Raw genomic sequence first — 20,615 nt, 5'->3', positions numbered from 1 at the left:
TAAATGAGCAGTATTTGTTTATATGGCACTATCATCTCTACTACTATTTTACTCTATCAGCGCGACTTATTAAAAACACCACTTTTTTTCTCCATTTATTAATTTTATCAAACTGTATTAGAACTGCTGTTAAGTATCAGTGTTATTTAATATGAGTGTTTATGTGACAGTACCCTGAACACATGTGTTGGCCCCCAACTGCAAACTTTTATTCTAATTTATATCTGACTTACTGTATAAACCTGTAAAAACTCCTCCAGCCAAATGAATGAATAAATACACAATTAAAAATACAGCTTTTATTGAAAACAAATCTTAGCAAAAGTTTTAATTTGTATTTTTGTTATTTTCTAACTAGTGTAAAACTTAAGCATCTACACTGAAGCCGGTTTGTTGATGAGCTTAAAGAACTATATCGTCTGGCGGAAGGCTATGCCTGCTTCCGTTTTTTTGAACCGTTTTGTTGCTAAATGGTATTATTATGTGTCTGCTGCGAAAACATTGCTTTCTAATAACGCGTGCGTCTGGTGTGTCGTCGTGCTAAGGCAGAAAGCGCGACCTCTTGCGGTTGAAAGGCGGCGGTGCAGCGCGGCGGGCCTCATCATCGCGGCGGACTAGCGGGACAAAGCACTTGTTCAGAGACCGCTCACTGCGCCTCTGTGCCGGGGACAGACGGCTGCTGCAGACGGAGAAACCACTTCAGCGCTGCTTTCAGATAGAGGTTTACTTTAAACAGAGAAACGCATTTTTCTACGGCCGCTTTAGTTTCCCAAACAGCTTCACACTTTTAAAGGAAGGAGAGTTTTGACAGGAAATAAGGGCGGACACTGGTCAAGTTTCTATCCCCCCCCCCCTTCGGCGACCTCAGGTAAGATAACCGTGAGGTGGATAGAGGTAAGGTAATAGCAGACTGTGACTTTTTTTGCCTCTAAGAAGTGAGGTAACTTTCTTTAATGTCTCATAAAGTTGTTCATACTTGCCGCTGTTACAGCGAGTGTCGGATTTACATTCGTTACTTCGACAGGTGGGCTAACGACCCCCGAGAGTCCTGCTAGCTAGCTTACGCACGGTACATAAATCTGTTTAAAACTAAAGAGCGCAAAAGCCCCGCCTGTATTGATATCACGACGAGTATTTAGTTTGAAGTAAAATAAATCACGGTTAAATCCAAAGTACTTGAAGCATGTAATCGGTTAGACCGCTGTGTTGTGTTGGTGCTTACCTCAGTGATGTATGTACCCAGGTTAGCGCTTATGAATATAAATACATGTGTGTGAAGTTGTGCTTTGGTCATGTAAAATACTGCACACCTTACAGCGCCTTGATCTTATCACCCTTCATATTTAAAGCAGAGCTACTCTAATGGCTGATCCGACTCTTAATGCAACCTTTATTAAGACCGTGTAAGCGTTGTAGACACCAGGGGTCTGTTGCCTACCTCCTGCTTCAGTTTGCCTACTTTTTCCTCAATCAGCTGGTTATTCTGTAAAGTCATTGTTGGGGGTCCGTGTGCCTGTCTTTGTGTCTTAGTCTGGCACGGGGAGGGTTTTAAAACCACCAGGTGAAACACGTCCCTCAAGCTTTTTTCGTGTTAGAGCATTAAAAGAAAGCTGTGATTATTCCCCACAGATTTTATGGTGCAGGAGCTTTGTCAGTGGGTGCTTTTGAGCAGGAAGTCTTGGCTGACTCCCGTGTGAGTGTGCCAGTGGGTCGCAGCCTACATCGGGCAGGGGTCTAATAGTTTTTGACAGATGTACGGCATGTGACTGTATAACTGGAATTCCTTTATGAGCGACGGATGATAGAGACTCTGTGTTGTAGTGGTGCTCAGACTGTGGCTGGTGGGCGTCTGACGTGACCTGACTTCGGTCCAAGCACTGCGCTCTCTGCCCAGCCTCAAAGTGAGCCAGGCAATCCAGTGTTAGACAAACACATGTACTGCTACTGCTGTCGGTGTTGTACTACTCCTGCTACAGTAGATTCACTGTATCCAGGTCAGTATTGGGAGAAAAGCTTCCCAATAAGTAATCCCCATGTTTTTGTGGGCTATAACAATCATTGTGCTGCAGCCACAAACATCTTTCTTGTTCATGTACAAGCTCTTATTTTTAAGTTGTAGTAGTAGTTTTATTATTTATTTAAAACAGAGTATTTTAAGCATGTAGTGGCTTGTTGGCTGATTTCTTCCCGAGATGACCTGAGGTGCTCTGCTTTTGCTAGTGCAATCAAGTGGAAATTTTAGGGAGAAGCAATTAAAAGTGAGGTAGAAGACACGCAGTCAGAGCTGAGTGGTGTGGAGATACAGAAATGATTTTACTGCTACAATATAACCTGCATTATTAACATTGCATTAATAATATATCCTACAGCACTGATATTGCATTAAAGATGTTTATTAAAGCTATTGCCACCATATTAACCTTTTTATCACATATAATTATTTTATACACATTGCATGTTTGTGCTCATTCAGAGTTGATGCTCAGTCTATTAAAGAAGGTTCTAAGCTTTGTGAAGACATGGCGCTTCACAATCTATTGTGTAGGTGACTTGGAGCACAGGAGGATTGCGTACATGCTTACAAACACACATAATCCTGCCAGGCCAAAGGCCCGAAATTCATTTAGCTTCTAACTGCATTTCAGTTTGCTTGGTAACAGATGACAGAAGACCAGTCAAGAAAGGACAAGCCCTCTAGACCATCTGGGCTTTAAATTTATTGCCATGTATGGCAGGTGTTCTAGAAAGAGGAACTTCGGTGTCTGTTTTTTGCCATCTCACATGTACCATTTACTGTAATCAATGTATTTGACCTGTAATCGACGTGAGAAGGGGCGTTAACCCCGATGTTATAAAAGCATTTTCAAGTGTATTCATAGGAGGAGACGTTTGCTGATGTGATGCTGCAGACTTCTTCTCCTGCGTTCATTCAAACTCATTGTTTGATTTCACTCTTCTGGGCCTCTGTTGTTTTGTTTCATTGCTCAACATTTATTGAGTTTGGGACAGTGGGCTGCTGTAAAAAGCTAAATTACCGATATAAACAAACAGTAGCAGGAACTAAATGAGCACCCAGCTGAGAATAAAGGACATGCTCATCCACCTGTACCCCCCTCTTTCTGTTTTTCTGTTTTCTGCCTCCGTCCGTGCAGCACAGAGGAGCCCTTGTTTGATCGTCCCGGACACTGCCCCAATTTTCTCTCTCTCTCTCTTTTTTTTTTCTAACTTTGGTTTCATAGCAACACTGTTCCCGTGACGGGCAGCCTTGACTTTTGGCCCTCCTGCTCCTGAAACAAAGACAAGGAGTTATGGAGGGCAGGAGAGAAGCGGGGGAGAGAGTTAAGAGACAGGGCAATTGTCAGGGGGTTGAAGGATAAGGAGGACCGAGGGAGGGTATAATGGGAAGGTGTCTGAGATGGAGGCTCTGAGGCGAGACCTCTTCTTCCATTGTGTTCACCCGAGTCCCATAAAAGAGAGCAAGAGTTATGACACTGTGGGCAGTGCCAGGGACTGTGTCTCTCTCTGTGTGTCTAAACTTCTGAATGACTCGGCATCTTAGGCTTTTCCTTCTTTTCTTTTTTTTTAAATTACCAATAACTAGGGCTGCCACAAACTATTATTTTGATAGTCGACTAGTCACCGATTATTTTTGCGATTAGTCGACTAATCAGATCATCATCCATTGGATGTAAAACATACAGCTTATTGCACCAGCAGCATCTGCTCTTATATAACTATCATTAGCTTACAGCTTTAAGTGTTTAAGGTATGTGCTAACTAAAAATAAAGACAAGATGAGAATTTATTAAATTTTAATGAAATTTGCAGATTGTTTCGGTGAAGTTTAATAAACTCCTTGCTATCTAAAATATAACAGGACACCGGAGTAAATTCTTGAGCATCTCACACTTCTGATAATCAGCTGTCTGCTTGACGTTTATTCAGCTGTGTAAAAACTATAACTTTAATCTCAGCCAAACCGATTTACTCATGAACAAATAAAATACTACAAAAAGCCAAACAATAACATTTTGAAGTTATCTAAGTTACTTATATATCAGGTTTAACCTGAGTAGCGAAAGACGGCGGTGGGTTTGAAAACGATTAGCCGGGAGTCCGGTGTTCTCACGGCTCTAGTGAGCCTAGCCCCCGGCTAGCTATCGAGCTAGTGGGTAACAGACGTCTCCGAAAACGTCGGAGCGCTTTTGAAAATATGTGGTGTCTTGATAAACTGAGCAGATATTTGAGGTTTACACAGCTAATATGTTAAATATTTATTTTGTGACCCAGAAAGAATAATAAGAGTAATATTAAAACTAACTAGCTGCCGCCATTGTTGGAAACTGAGCTGGGCTGCGCTATGAATTCTGGGACAGAGCTACTTCTTCTTTGATGTTTAACGGCAGCTGGCATCCTTGTACATGCAGTGCTGCCACCTTCTGTTTCAGTCCGTTATTACACTCTTAAATCCTACTACTTATTCCTGCGTCTTTTGTGATCTTACAAAGCTTCAAACGACGCGTCGACTATTAAATTAGTCGTCGACGATTTTGATAGTCGACGTAATCGTGGCAGCCCTACCAATAACCCCCCCGAAACATCTCAGCACAGAAACTGAGTAAGAAAAATGTCAAACATGCTCTTCCACCAGCTCTGTACGTGTGTCTACATACTGTTTTAAATTAAACTTGAGATTCGGTTACACTTTATTTGTTGAATGATAATGCTAACTAATGAGTTGCAGGTGTAACGCTTTGTTATACTCGTATTTACACCACACAGAGAGAGAGCACAGTTTTTAGTAACATAAAGGTAACAGAGGCCTCGAGGTCTTCTGCAGGAAAGCTGTTTACGTGCCTTTCAGTGAAACATGTTGGCCTCCCACTCCCTGTGCAGCTCGGTGTTAGAAGAATGGGGATTGTTATGTCGTAAACTGTGGCCTTGCAAATCTCTGTGTAGCAGAAAAATGTTTTAGCTGGATACTGAGATGTGAAATATTCAAATTGTGGACATTGTGAGGCTAGAGAGACACTTCCACAGCCTGTAAAGAGGCAGAAAGGAAAGTATTGTTGTTTGGATGCTCTCCCTGTCCTGGTACTGACGTCTCCGTACTGATTCTGACTCGGCTGCTTCAGAGACCTCATAACTGCGGCTATTCCTCTCATTTTTTTCTCTGTGTGTCTTTTTCTATGTGATCTGTCCAAGAGGTGATTTTCTCAGCCAAACAGAAGGAGAAAACTGGATAAACAAAGCTTAGTTGTGCCATCATAAAACGCACTCCCTTGTAAATGGTAAAACATTTACACTGTTCCCTTGTTTGCTAGTCACACCTAGTTTTCCCGTATCTGTTCATGTAGCGTTGCTCATATCAGTTCAGCTGAAACGCAGCTCAGGACGGCTCCTCCCGCCTGTGCGCCGTACATTTTGATCTCTTTGCTGACTGACTTTTTGTGTGTGTTGGTGTTTCTCTTTACACTTTCAGACGTCTTTGAGCGATGTTTGACAAACAGCATTACGAGAGTCCACCGGTCTACAGTCCCCCTTTCACCCCTCCACCCAACAATGGCTTTGGGCCCGCGGCGAGCTTCCACGGCCCTCAGAGCGACTACAACATGTACCCACCTCCACCGGGATCCTACTACATGGAGGACAAGCCGCAGCACTTCTACAAATGGCTGTCACCTCCTGGGATCATCAAAGCCATGATGGTCACAGTCATAGTGCTGTGTTTGGCGATATTCGCCTGTGTGGCTTCCACGCTCATGTGGGATATCCAGTACGGGTACGGCTCGGGAATGGGTTACTACGGTTCTGGGATGGGCTACGGCAGCGGCTACATTGGAGGCAGCTATGGCTCGGGCTACGGTGGTTACGGCGGGTACGGAAACTACTACGGCTCCGGCTCCTACATTTCTCCTTACTCGGCCAAAGCTGCTATGATTGCCATGGCAGCCATTAACTTCGTAGGAGCACTGGCCTTCTTCATCGCCAGCTTCTCTAAAACCAACGCAGTCCGCGGCAGAAAGTACTTCCTGGCTGTCCTGATATCCAGCGTTTTGATGGCTGCCCTGCAGGTAAAACTGCTCTTTTTTTATTAACACACACAGAGAGGAGTGCAAGTACTTTGGTGAATAATCTTCTGAAAGCATAATATTCATGTGAAAACTTTATTTATTTGTCTCCTCAGTGTTTGCCAGGTTGTGCTATCATAACTGTAAAATATGGCAAATAATCAGTAAAGCAAAGAACTCTCGACAAATTCAAACCAAACAAGGTACAAAACCAAATAAAAACATCATTGCTGGACAGTTTTAAAGCTGTAAATATATTTTTACTAATTTTCTGGAGATAATAGAAGAGAACCTTCATCTGATGGAGCGAACTCTGACTCTGTGCTTCTGCATCACAGAGGAGACTGAAACACTTCACTTTACTTTAAATAAGTCAATTATTTACAAAAGCTAGCACAACATGGTGAATAATGTACCTGAGTGCTTTACGCAGCATGCCTCATTCACACAGGTGCTTTCTGTCTAGCGTTCACACACATTTACACTCCGATGGATGCAGAGAGCAACTTGAGGTCAGTATCAAGGATATTTGGCAGCCAGGGATCAAACCACCAACCTTCCAGTTATTCGATGACCCGCTCTGCCTCCTGAGCTACAGCCACCCCAACGTGACCCGAGCTCCCTCATAAACCTCCCGTTTAGGACAAAACCTTTTGTAGTCGTTCTCATCAGCTGTTTGACAAAAATCCCCAACTCCCCTGCCAAAAGAGCTCAACGTTTTCATCATCATGCAGCTAAAATAATTTTAGCTGAAGACATATACTTAGATTGTTGTTGCACAGACAGTAAAGCTTAAAGGGAAATTAATTTACAGTCATCACTGAATCTCTCTCTCACACACACACCATGTTTTCATGTCTTTGTGGGGACATCTCATTAACATAATGCTTTCCCTAGCCCCTTACCCTGAGCCTAACCCTGAGCCTAACCCTGAGCCTGACCCTGAGCCTAACCCTGAGCCTAACCCTGAGCCTGACCCTGAGCCTGACCCTGAGCCTGACCCTGAGCCTAACCCTGAGCCTAACCCTGAGCCTGACCCTGAGCCTAACCCTGAGCCTAACCCTGAGCCTAACCCTGAGCCTGACCCTGAGCCTGACCCTGAGCCTAACCCTGAGCCTAACCCTGAGCCTAACCCTGAGCCTAACCCTGAGCCTGACCCTGAGCCTGACCCTGAGCCTGACCCTGAGCCTGACCCTGACCGTAACCTAACTGTAACCCTGACACGAAAACCACATTTTGAGCCTCAAAAATGTCTTCAGACTCGTGGGGATTTTGGTCCCCACAAAAATATGAAAAGAGGGAAACAAACAGATTGTTTAGCTTTAAGTTTGTAATATTGGGCCTGTAGACGGTGTTGTTGTCCACTGCAAACAGCTGATAGTCATTGTGATACTGAGCTCAGTGATGTAATGATATAATAAGTAGAGGTGGGAATCACCATACATCCCTCGATACGATATTATCACAATACTTAACGCACGATACGATATTATTGCAATTTTTAAAAATATTTTGCGATATTCAGATTCTGTACATAAAGGTAAACTTTATCAATATTCATTTTCTCTAATATCAAAGTCTCACACTCAGTCTTTCTCTCATTTCAGTTTGATTGTTGACAAACTGAACGGTTTGTATTACAGTCTAGTCCAACTTAACTGAATCAACCATCTGGTACAATTATAGCTATTCTGAACTATGCAGTTTATGAAAACTATGCAGCCCCTTCAGCAACTGAAGAATTTGAAAGTAAATTAAAACAAAATATAATTTTACATTAAATAAAAAAGTTTTAAACTTGATTAAAATAAAACATGTCTTAAATTAAAATAAGTAAACTGTCATGTTTATTAAACACATTTGGACAGTGAAGGAATGTCAGGATTCTTGCTCAGAAAAAGGATCAACATGCTCTGAAGTCAGAGCACAAAAACCTTTTTGTAACAAAATATCGATTTCTGCTGTCCCTGTATCCATACATTATTAGCTAACAAAATATCACCATGCTACACAGTATCCATTTTTCCCCCCACCCCTAATAATAAGTCACATGCAGAGATGCGTACATGTCTGTGAGAGCTCTGCTCTTTCAGGTTAATTCAGGTGGATAGTAAACTGGAACTCCATTAGGATAATAAAGTGTATTTTTTAACATAATCATATCATCATCAGTATTTTCCTGCAAGCTTCCCATCTCACTCCTACGCTGACAGTCAAAACTGGGAACGCCTTTCTTTGTTATGAATAGTATTTAAATTTGGATGTTTTCTAAAACCCTAAATACCAGAAACATAATTTGAAGCCAAATACTTCCACTCCTCACTCTGTTTAACCACTGCATACAGATGTTAATCCAGCACCATTATGTTTATTGAGCTCAGTGTACATTCATTTTTGGCAGAATCACTCAGTAGAGTCTGACTTTCTGTGCTGACCTGTTTACTCAAGCTTTCACCGTAGTTTCATTCATTTACTGTTAACATAAATATTTATTTTTTAAAAATGATTCCACTTGATTTAACTATTAAATACATACTTATCAAAGCCAGAGAGCCAGTGAACATTTGTTAGTCCAACGTGGAAGGTGTCTGTCTCCTCCTTGTACTGTGGCCTTTGGACTCACAGTGTGTTCTCCACACATGTGATAAGATTGCTGCTGACTGTTTGCCATCATGTAATCTGATGCTGCTGCCTCTGAAACGTCTCTTAATCAGCCCTCAGATGTCACATGTGTCTTTACTCTTACACTAAATATGTTGGTGCACTGTTTGTGTCTTTCAGGGCATCATAAACATCGTCTACATCGTGGGGGTAAACCCCATGGCCCAGAGCTCCTCCAGTATGATGTACAATCCAATGCTCATGATGTGCCAGAATCTTTACCAGACCAGTTACTCGCAGATGGGAGGAGTGGGAGGCTTCCCCATGTACAACCAGTACCTGTACCATTACTGCTTTGTGGACCCACAGGAGGTCTGTAGCTATATTAAATAAAGGATTTGTTTCCAGGATTATTTAGTGACGATGCCTGATGAACCTGTTTATTCTGAAATGGTAAAAAGTCTGTGAGAGGTTTTCTTGATTGATTTGTTTTTTAATTATTTCTGTTTATCAGCCGTTTATAAGTGAAAACAGTAACGACTTTAGTTGTTTTCTGTTATCTGCTTGTTAAAACCTGTTCAAACTGTGGTGTAAGGGAGGTTTCCTTCTCATATTAGTTCTGTGCAGCACTGTGACTCATAATGTTGCTACACATTTGTACTTTTTGTACCGGGATAAACCAACTTTATCTCGGCGCTTATCTCTTTCAAAATGTACTCAGACTCATATTCTTGCCGTTACCAGGGAATTGCAATGGCATGTGGATTCCTGGTTGTCTTCGCCTTGAGTGTTGCTGCTTTCTTCGCTCAGAGGACGAGAGGGAAGATCTGGCGCTACGGCAAACCGAATATTTACTGGGAAGAGCCTCTTGTTGGTGGGAAGGCCTCAGAGGGCAGAGATGTAGAGGACTGGGTAAGAGACAACAGGATGGTGGACACAGTTTAATGAGTTTAAATGGAGGATTTAAAAAACTAAATCGCATTTCCTTCCTGCATTCCTGCATTTCCTTTGCCCCAAACTAGCCTAGAGTCTATGCATGCAGAGCTTGGAGTCAAGTGAGCAGGGTCACGCAGAGTTTAGCCTCAGGTGGAGCACAGCAATCACAGACAGATTTGATTCGATGATGAAATGCTCGACTACAGCGGGGTTTGTTTTGTGTCTTTTGCATAAACGATTAAGCCAACTTGCTTTACCTCTCTGTCACAAATCATGTGATTTGTTGCTAAATGGCAGCGAAGTAGGTGAGCAGGTAAGCTGTCAGTGACGTATTCACCTTGTGCAGATAGTCATCAGTGATAATGACAGGTAGGCGATTGTGGTGACCTGTAAATAGCCCAGCAGAGACTTGCACATGCCCTATTTTAGTTTGATTACCCCTGCTGTTTGTAACATATAACTCACGTCGAGAGACAGTTGATTGGTGTTGATCGCCAGTTTACTTCTCTCATGTGCTTTTATTGCCTGGCTTTATGAGTTCACAGTCCGAGAGGAGTTTCGTGTGTGATGTTGTGAAGGGTTCAGCAGGGAAACAGTAACGCTAAACTCAGTGTTTCCTCTGACTGAGTCACTTTGTTCAGGGTCAGGATGATAGCAATCGGTGATTGTTTGCAAATGGCCTACAACCTGGTTTCACTCTGAATAATCATTAACCACCCGAGGAGACGGTAAGCAGGCAGGTGGTTTCTAGAGAGCCTGCCGCTGTGTTTTTCTAAAAGTCCACAGCCTTTCAGTCATGCAGGACCAGGAACTGAAACGTGGGCCGATAGTGAATGAAAGCATCAAGAGCGCCATGTAAGAGATTTAATTATAGTTCATAACCAGCCGTAACAGGATAGTCTGATGAATTAAGGATGCAGAGAAACGTGCGCTTTTATCTAAGAAATGTTTTCAGTCACGTTATGTACTGCAGGCTTCCGGCACAGCACCTCATCACACTAATGGTCTTTATTTCCTGTTCCCATCTAGTGTTTGTTCAAACATCATCCGCTCGAATGTCAGAAACACAGATAAATATACAAACACGGCGCATAGCAGATACATGCCAACTACAAAAGAAAGAAACAGATTAATTATGACGTTAATGATTAAACAGCGCACAGTGGTTCACACTGTTGCCTCATAGCGAGAAGGTTCTGGGTTCAGTTCCACCATCAGGCCTTTCTGTGTGGAGTTTGCATGTTCTCCGGTGTGTCCTCCCTCTCGCCTCCTACATAGACTGCTACATTCTTACCTAATATCATTTGATTACACTGGTGTGTCGAAGGACGCTGGGAGTCACAGTGTAGCTCTTGCAAAGATACCTGAAGTTCCACCAAACAGACGTGTTGTACTGGTGAGTGATATAGAGCCGTTTGTTGTTGAGGGAGCTCGTCCTTCCCGAGAGTGTAACATAGCACACAGAGGTGTACAGGCAGAGTGAATGAGATGAGCCCACAGTGACTCGCACTGCTGCCTAATAATGGAGCACAGTGAAGTCATCGAGCTCGTTGCAGGAGCAGTGATGAAGTCTCTTCACTGGAACAAATTTCTCCAGGAAGTCAAAACACCAAAGTATGTTTTTAGTCACAGAAGAGTTTGTACAGTAAGATGAATCTTAGAGGATTTAATGATCAGTGGGAGCAGATAATTATAAGTCTACAACATGTATGATCTGCAGTCTGTGCGTCAAACTTCCTGCATGAAGACTGCGCTCTATATGAAGCAGCCAGCGTGTGCCAGTGGCTTTCTCCTGTCCTTACGTTCCTTATATTACTATCATTATGATGATGACAGCCAGTCACATTCACACTGCAGGCTTTTTTTATTACTTTGTTGACACACTACCTGTGTCTCTGCCACAGAATGAGTCATCAGCCTCGTTTGGCTCCTTTAAGCACCAGGCGAGTGACAGTCTAAGGCTGTGGTCGGTCTGAGATTGGACCCGTCTCTGTTGTTGAGCTCAGGGAGGCCTGGCTCGCTCTGATGACCTCACACACAAGCTGCATTCAGCTCGCCCGAGGTGGTGCGCTGCATTGTGTCTGCTGCATGAGGTCATCACAGTCGGTTCCTGCAGGGCTGTCTGCAGCATCCTGAGCTGCTTCACAGTTAGAAAATGTTCTGACAGGACATTAAGCAGCGTGAACTCAACATAAGAATGAGAAAATAGTGGTGAGAGGTGGAGAGCAAAGAATTGGTTACTCTTCCACATTATCACCTCGTGTCTGAGTAGTTAAATCTCTGATTAGTCACTGCTCTAACAAGTTTCTGTAAAGACCATTATCTCTACTTAATTACCTCAAATAAAAAGTTCTTTAAAGTTATGCAAGCCGACCTTTCCCGGCTGACACAGACACATCTCCTGATTTTCTGCTTTTAACGGAGACTTAAGCCTTAAGAGTCTCCATCAAGACTCTGTTTCTTTGTCTATGCCCCTCTAATTCCTTCCTTTGTTGACATGCACTTATGCCTCATTTATACTGCTGCTCCATGGGTCACCGCCTCCTCATCAACATCCAACATTGCCTGTGAGCCGTTTTTTTAATCTTCCTGTCAATCTTTGCCTCCTGGCTTTGCTTCAGCAGGCCCAGCACTCTCAGACATTCTTACCGTGCTCGCGCTCACAGCCGCTGTGCTTCTCACTGAGAGGACATTGTTGAGATTCTTCCAACAGGATTCTCCTGCAGCTGCACGAAGCCCTGCTCGCCCCCACCCAAGCGCTCCACCCAGTGTGATTATTGTTTTTTAGGGGCAAGGCTGATGTTTAGCTCTCAGGAATTTAGCGACGTACCACCTAGAGAGCGGAAAACCTGGTCGATGTTATCACAGGAGTAGAGCTGTGTACGGTGGTTCGTTAGTAAAAACTCTGTGCGACGTAGTAGAGATAATAGAGATAGTAGAGATAGTAGAGAAAGTAGAGCGCGTTTCAAGGCCGCTGCTTTGTTTGCAGGTCTAATCATTGATACACTTAGTGGATTAAACACTGACCGGCCCTGAGGCCTTCACTGTGAGGAAAGCCGTCATGCTGTCACCTGACCTCACAGGAAGGACTTGGAAATGCAGGGAAACGTTTCGACTCCTTTTGTTTAACGACAGACAGGAAGGGCAGATCCGTTCCAGGTGTCCGTGAAGACGTGAGAGAGTAGAAAGAAGTGAAGCATTGCTGTGTGTGTCATTCACTGCTTTAGGTTTTAAGGATCAGAAACAGGCGTGCAGTAAAACAAACATTTTATTGCAGTCTGAAAGAATTGGTTTATTTTTGGCTTAGTTTTGATTTATAATTAACTTCCTGTAGCTCTCCTTTGTTTTTGCTCTCCTGAGCTTTTCGTGCACTGCGAGCCGAGCTGCTCAGTGTGGAGTTGGATTGCAAAGTGCAATTTTATGCCTGACTGCTCACTCAGACTTAAAGTACTAATTACTAAACTTTTATCTCTTTCTCTTTGTCTTTTAAAGCCATCATTGAAGCCAACGCTTTCCTTTATCACTTTCTACTTTAGTATATTTCACTGCTTCAAAGCTTTTGCTAAGTAGAACTAGTAAATATTACGAATGGCACAAAACAAATTCCCAGTAGATGGTTTTGGTGCACCCGATGTGTTAGAGGAGAAACGAGGCCGTGTGCTGGTCTGGTCTTTGAGTGCTTCAGCTGTTTGCATCTGCTGAGCCTGCTCTCTCTGCTTTTTCCGTCCTGCTGAAGGTGAACAATGTGGAGGAAAGCCGGAGTGTTCAGGATGCCCCGACCCTGCTGGTGTCAGAGAAGGCAGGCGGGCCGCTTAACGCCTCAGTTAACAGCGTCTCCTACTCCCCGCCCAAGGTGGAGAGCGGCTCCTACAATGACGATGCGTATGACAACAACGAGTAGGTGGTTCACTTTTCTTTGAATACTTATCTCAACACCGTGAGCTCGCAAATATTTGTCTGGCATGTAGAGTATATACTCTGTATTATTATTGTTGTAGATTGTTATTCTTTTCACACAGAACCACAGAACTGTTTCGTGCTTCCTGATTTGTGTCACTTCAGTCGGCTGTGTGAGATCAGAATAAGAACACACACTTTACCCTGAGCTCAGGACTTATCATTGAACATATTTATTGTATCAGAGGAAGAGAAAAGAAAGAGATTGTTACAAAATATCAGTGCCACAGATTCTTTGGCTCAATGATGCAGAATTAATCTGTTTATATTTTCCTCTTCTTTTTTGGGGGGGGGACAGAAAGCAAAGCCCACTTTAGAGCACACGGCTCACCCAACCATGTTAAAATCTACAAAAACATATTGCACTGCCCACAACACAGATCCGTGTGTGTGAGTGCTTGTTGGATTAATTTTCCCTTTTATAAAAATTTCATGTTGTTTGAATTCTCTGAGGACGACAGCAGGATATTTGCATTTCTGAAGCACCTTGTTTCTTTGCAGTGTTTGGATACAAGCTGTGTTACAAACACTTCCTTCTGTCTTTATCTATCTATCTATCTATCTATCTATCTATCTATCTATCTATCTATCTATCTATCTATCTATCTATCTATCTATCTATCTATCTATCTATCTATCTATCTATCTATCTATCTATCTATCTATCTAAGCTCAGACTTTGCCGTTAACAGCACAAACATTTATACAGACACTTTACGTTGAGTCGATGTGGTTCAAAGTGCAGATTTTCCTCACAAGGCAAACAGAACCTGTGTTTGATAAGCAGCAGAGATGCAGTGTGCACAGTTGTTTTTTTAGGAGCTTGTAATATCTGTGCCATTGGATTTGGATTCCTCCACAAATCCCCACAAACCCACAAAATTGAATGTGTCTCTCGTTCTCATTATTAAAGAGCTGTAGCTGCTTCCTGGTCACTGCGAGCCTCCATACGGCACAGAGTCAGATTGTAGATATGAGCAGCAATAATCATAAATGGGTTAGTAAAGGTCTACCTTTGCCTTCCTCCATATGGCGTCTGCCCGGGGCATTTAGGAGCACTCTTTTATTATTTTGATTATAATGTCGTTAGAGCTTTTTATCTTTGGTTAAATATTTTTAAAATGTTCGACTACACCTTTCTGTGAAAACTAAAAAAGCTAATGGAAGCTGAGGGAAAGCACACATGATCGTCTTTTTCGCAGTAACTCTGGGTCATATTGCACGATGAAAACAATCTGCTTTTTTAAATCTTAGCCTCATAATGCAAAGCCCCCTCCCCAAATCCCTTTTACATGTAATTCCAGTCTAGCTGCATAATGTAAGAAAGTAGTATCGATCATTAAATCAGAGATTAACATGGAAAAACTCTGCTGACGTTATCGATTGGTTTTGTCTGTTTCGTGTGCTCTGCAGCGTCAAGCACGTTATGGTTTAAATGCTGCTGATCTTTTCCATGTGTGGGATGATGTTTGTCATTACTGTTTCCCAAACTGATGAAAAACACAAATGCAAAAATCTCTTTGGTGAAAAACAAAAGGCTCGGAGCTCTAAGCTCCTCTAAACTTATAATCATTACCCCCTCGGGGGGGTAAGCCCGTGAAAGAAGAAGCCACGTTCTCATGTCTTTTTTCTGCAGGTACTCTGAACGGACAAACAGCCGACCATCGGAAATGTTCTTCCACAGCGGGGGGACCAGCTCGAGCCCCTCAGAAGAGACGGGCGGAGGCCGCAAACCCTCCGCAAACAGGGGCAAGAGGCGCAGACGTAACCCAGAACTGGACGAGTCTCAGTATGAGACGGAGTACACCACGGGAGGAGAGACGGGCAATGAACTGGATGCAGAACAATTGGAGAGGTGAGAAATAATCTTCTACTTTATCTGTGAGCTGCTCACTAACAGTCTGGATTAGAGAAGAAAATGTCATTAGGCAAAAAAGTCAGGATGGGGATTGCAGTCGAATGCTGTCGTGCCCTCGGGACCTGACCTATATTCTCTGACACGACTTAATTCCTAAGCTCAGAAGACCATGCACAGTACCTTCATTTACGGAAAGTGCAGGGAGAACATCTCTTGATTTGAAACATGTACGTTTAAAATGGTAAAGTTACAGACACTCAAAGGACGAGAGGCCGCGGCGTTTCCCTCGTTCTGTCCAGGAGAGCAGTTAATCCTCTAAAGCATGCCGCCTCACATGAGCTGTACTCGGCCATAATTAGAAAAGTGGGACAAAGGTACAAGGTCCATTATAGAGACAGGATATTTACACTGTGCATGGTTACATTTATTCACACTTTCAGTATCCCAGAGGGAGACATTTAAAGTTGAACTCGCCACAGCTGAACTTTCACAGTGTTTCTGTGCTGAAGGAATATCAGTCATTCTTTTATGCTGGCTTTGATCACTTGACCTGGACGCTGAGCAGCAGCTCACCTTTTGCATGAAAGAAAGGGCGTGAGCGCTTTACACCTTTATTGGCCTTAGGGCTGCCACAAACGATTATTTTGATAGTCGACTAGTCACCGATTATTTTTGCGATTAGTCAACTAATCAGATAATCATCCATTGGACGTAAAACTTACAGCTTATTGCACCAGCAGCATCTGCTCTTATATAACTATCATTAGCTTACAGCTTTAAGTGTTTCAGGTCTGTGCTAACTAAAAATAAAGACAAGATGATAGTTTATTAAATTTTAATGAAATTTGCAGATTGTTTCAGTGAAGTTTAATAAACTCCTTGCTATCTAAAATATAACAGGACACCGGAGTAAATTCTCGAGCATCTCACACTTCTGATAATCAACTGTCAACGTTTATTCAGCTATGTAAAAACTATAACTTTAATCTCAGCCAAACCGATTTACTCAGGAACAAATAAAATACTAAAAAAAACAAAACAAACAATAACATTTTTAAGTTATCTAAGTGACTTATATATTATGCTTAACCTGAGTAGCGAAAGACCGCGGTGGGTTTGAAAACGATTAGCCGGGAGTCCGGTGTTCTCACGGCTCTAGTTAGCCTAGCCCCCGGCTAGCTATCGAGCTAGTGGCTAACAGACGTCTCCGAAAACGTCGGAGCGCTTTTGAAAATATGTGGTGTCTTGATAAACTGAGCAGATATTTGAGGTTTACACAGCTACATTCTCGCCTGAAAATATGTTGAACGTTTATTTTGTGACCCAGAAAGAATAATAAGAGTAATATTAAAACTAACTAGCTGCCGCCATTGTTGGAAACTGAGCTGGGCTGCGCTATGAATTCTGGGACACAGCTTCTTCTTCTTCTTCGGGGTTTAACGGCAGCTGGCATCCTTGTACATGCAGTGCTGCCATCTTCTGTTTCAGTCTGTTATTACACTCTTAAATCCTACTACTTATTCCTGCGTCTTTTGTGATCTTACAAAGCTTCAAACGACGCGTCGACTATTAAATCAGTCGTCGACGATTTTAATAGTCGACGTGGCTCTGTTTCAGGATCCAGCTTAAAATGTCAGCACTTATCTTAATGGTTTGGCGCCACCTTATTAAACTATCACACACTGAGGTCTGTGAGCCAGCTGCTCTTGGATATTCCTAGATCCAGATTCAGTTCTAGTTGAGCTGGATTTTATTACAGAAAAAGCATTTTTTTTTTTACTTAGTTTTATTTAATGATTTTTAGCGTATATTTGCAGTTGATTTGGTGACTGTTATTATGGTGCATATGCTTATAAGCTGGTTGTTTTAAACGTGCTGTAGAAGTAAACGTTTACTTGACTGATAGAGTTGATAACTCTGCATTTTGACTGGTCGAGATTTATTTGCGATGCTGATGTTTGTCTTTCTTTCCTTTGCTGTCTCTCCATCACTTATTCCTCTGCACCACCTGCCTCCCTTCATTCTTTTCCTCCAGCGTGTACCCAGAGATAACATCGGATGATCAGCGACACGATTATAAGAGAGAGTTTGACGCCGACCTTCGGGAGTACAAGCGGCTGTGTGCTGAGATGGACGACATTAACGACCGGTTGAACAAGCTCAGCCGGCAGCTGGACACGCTGGACGACACCTCAGCCAAATACCAGGTGAGATGAAACCTCTCCTCAGAAAGTCACGACACGGCTGAGCTTGGACACGGAAAGGAAACTAAAGCAGGATCATAGAGAAGCTCCCTCTCAGTGGAACTCATTTCACATAATAAATACGATCCTGGATCTGCAAAGACGACAAAACAAACATTTACATTTGTTCAATATTTGATGTATTTATTGTGTTTGTCACTTAAAACACTGCGATGATAAAGTCCGCCTTGGTACCTACTCGGATCGACTCGCCACAGTTTTCAGGGTTTTCCATCAGGTCATCGTACCTGCGATCCGAGCAGGTACTAAAATGTGATGTCATCAGACTGCATGCCACTGATTGGCTGGTCAGTGAGTCACGAGTTGACGAGGAGCCACACAGACTAACCCGGAGTTTATATTGTCGCCTCAACGTTCGTGACGCATACTAATTACGCAGTCGGATGCGTTGCTATAACAACGATCACGCACATTAGCTGGTTTTCAGTAGTAATGGAAAACCAGTCGATCGAGTAGATACTAATGGAAAAGCGTCTATATTAAGCTCCTAGAGTCACACGCAGGAGCTTTTTCCATCATTACTCGTTGGCTTTTAGAAGCTGATCGGTCCCTCGCTGTTATAAACATACTAACATTTCTGAGAATTGTTACAGGGAGTTATGCTAATATCAGAGTTTTCCATTAACTGTCAGTTTTTGTACAGTTCATTTCTCGGATCACAACTCAAACATGTCTGACTTTGTAGTCTCTCGACTTTGACCTGGTAACCGATCCATCGATGCTGCGCGACTTGGCCTTTATCGAGGGTGAAGAGTGACTCAGAGCCACTGTGTTAAAAAAGTCGTTGCTTATTAAGCTCTCTGTGCATAAAAGACTCCTTTGTGTATGACGATCACACCAAACCTTATAACCTCTGTGTTATTCCCCAGATTGTAGCTGAGGAATATAACCAGCTGAAGGACCTGAAGCAGGTGAGGAGACATATCAGACATTTTTTATTAACTCACCTAAAACAAACAGTATTTATTATTATTAAAGACCTTTGACCCAAACCTGTGTGGAGTTTCTGTTTTAACGGGCTTTTCTGTGCTGCGTCTGCAGACGTCCGACTACCAGGCTAAGAAGACAGCGTGCCGTCAGCTGAGACACAAACTGTTCCACATCAAACGCATGGTGAAGGACTATGACAAGAACCACTGAGGAGCACCCACTCTCCCCACAGCACATGATACACTCCAACATGCCACAAAGACTCTGCTGAGACCAAAGTTAAAGGACACACTCACGCTCACACACACACACGGGCAACACGCTGCAAGTTTAATGATCTACTGTAAACAAATAATCGCTGATTTTGGGAGAGAATAAGGGGAGGAGCCTCCGGCCTGTTCGGCCTCAGTGCTTGCAGGGTACGGCTACTGCTGAGGATCAAAGGCTGCGGTTGGAGAGAGGCGGTTTGAAGGTCACCTAATAATTAGTCGCCCGAGGTAACGCTTTGCTCGCTTCTCTGGTTTGCTCTCCGATAGGCGACTTTTCTTTGTTTTGTCCTCCACAGATAAGAGTCGTGATGTTGTAGGCGAGCAAACACGCAGCCTCTGTGTGGCCGACGAACATTAGCTGAGGGTTTCTCACGTCGGTGTTCGTAACGACCTTAAATGTGGCTGAACTTAACACTTTTCTTTTACCGTTTTTTTGCTTTTGTCGACACTGAGATTTTTATATTTTTTTACAGATGTTGTGACACCAAAACTGGCCAACAGGCTGTGTGGCAGTGTTGTATTGTGCGTTCTTTTAACGAGTCGTGCTCTTCGTATATATCAGAACAAATTTACAGTTGGTCTCTAAAACCTCGAGATGCATTCGTGCTTGTACATACTGTAGGCTCATAGTTGTGTGTTTAAACTATGCAAATTAGTCAAATTAACCACAGTGTCTATGTTTTCATCACACTCCTGAAAAACCCGCCTCGCTGTTTCTGTCGATAAGCTGAACTCATTTGATTCTTTGCCAATGAAAACGAGCTTTAATCCTCAGCGTTTGTGAAAATCTACTGTACACCTTAAATTCACGTAGACTCGCTTGTGATTCGTCTTGCATTTGTATTTTTATGAAGAACATTGTTGTCATTTTAAAAACCATTTGCGAGCCATTTATTTTTGTAAGAATTTATTTTCTTTGACGCTATTATAAAAAGACCATTTTTGTAACTGTGTACCTCCATAAATGATGTTGTCTAAAAAGTATTGAATTTAGTGAATAATAAACATTTCTAATTCTCTATTTGCTCTGGAGTGCATGTGCAGCGAGTTCCCAGCAGGGGGAGCAGGAGCGCTGCTGATGCAGCAGTCAGTGAGACTAATGTGAGCTAATACTGCCCTCTGGTGGTGCGTTTCTGTACTTCATGCACTGTTCTGCTTCAGGTTTTAGTCAGATTTTTATTTCTGTTTCAAACTTTTCTCCACTTCTCTGCCGCCGGCTGGAAATCAGATTCTGGACAAATCCCGATTGATCCTAATCCGTTCCTATCATAAAGATTGGCTGTTGATCCATCAACAATCCTTCAGTTTCAGTACTTTTGCCTTGTGACACGGCGCTCCAGCATGCTGGAAATTGCTTGGGCTACGTTCACTCTGCAGGTCTTGATGCTCAATTCTAATTTGATCAAATCTGATTTTTTTGTCTGCTCGTTTACACGACAAATAAAATGTGACAGCAAACGCGCTCTAGTGTGAACTCAAAGCGGCCGCATACAGAAAAGAAGACGTCACACACAACGCGCTCTGTTTACACCCAGAGCAAACAGTATTGTGTGACTGATGGCCTTAATATAAAGACTTCGGACTTTACGTTTCCCAATTTTGCTTTAAGTTATTTTGTTATTTACATAGTAATGCAGATAACCTAATAATGATCCTTATTGCTGTTTTAGAGGAGCGGTGCTTCAAAGGATAGTTGCAGATTTCTGTCAGAATCTGCAGATTATACAGA

General features: G+C 42.7%; 1 protein-coding gene across 2 annotated transcripts; it reads left to right on the top strand.

The window, feature by feature from the left end:
* The first annotated feature begins 606 nt into the window (after window positions 1–606).
* si:ch73-61d6.3 (occludin) lies at window positions 607–19,905 on the top strand. 2 transcript variants are annotated; one of them, XM_087830915.1, is made up of 9 exons: window positions 607–868; window positions 5,483–6,074; window positions 8,853–9,044; window positions 9,417–9,584; window positions 13,345–13,505; window positions 15,202–15,420; window positions 17,459–17,630; window positions 18,557–18,598; window positions 18,729–19,905. In XM_087830915.1, exons 2-9 carry the CDS (start codon window positions 5,496–5,498, stop codon window positions 18,825–18,827), a joined length of 1,632 nt encoding a protein of 543 aa, XP_087687041.1. In that variant the 5' UTR covers window positions 607–868; window positions 5,483–5,495; the 3' UTR covers window positions 18,828–19,905. The 2 variants fall into 2 exon arrangements, with proteins under 2 accessions (XP_087687041.1, XP_087687042.1); XM_087830916.1 differs by lacking the exon at window positions 607–868 and adding an exon at window positions 4,996–5,291.
* Window positions 19,906–20,615: the final 710 nt, after the last annotated feature.

This window comes from Neolamprologus brichardi, chromosome 17 (genome assembly GCF_056152115.1).
Source record: "Neolamprologus brichardi isolate AB-2024 chromosome 17, ASM5615211v1, whole genome shotgun sequence".
Taxonomy (NCBI): domain Eukaryota; kingdom Metazoa; phylum Chordata; class Actinopteri; order Cichliformes; family Cichlidae; genus Neolamprologus; species Neolamprologus brichardi.
Note: the sequence above shows the minus strand (reverse complement) of the source record. Positions and strands in the feature narration are given on the sequence as shown.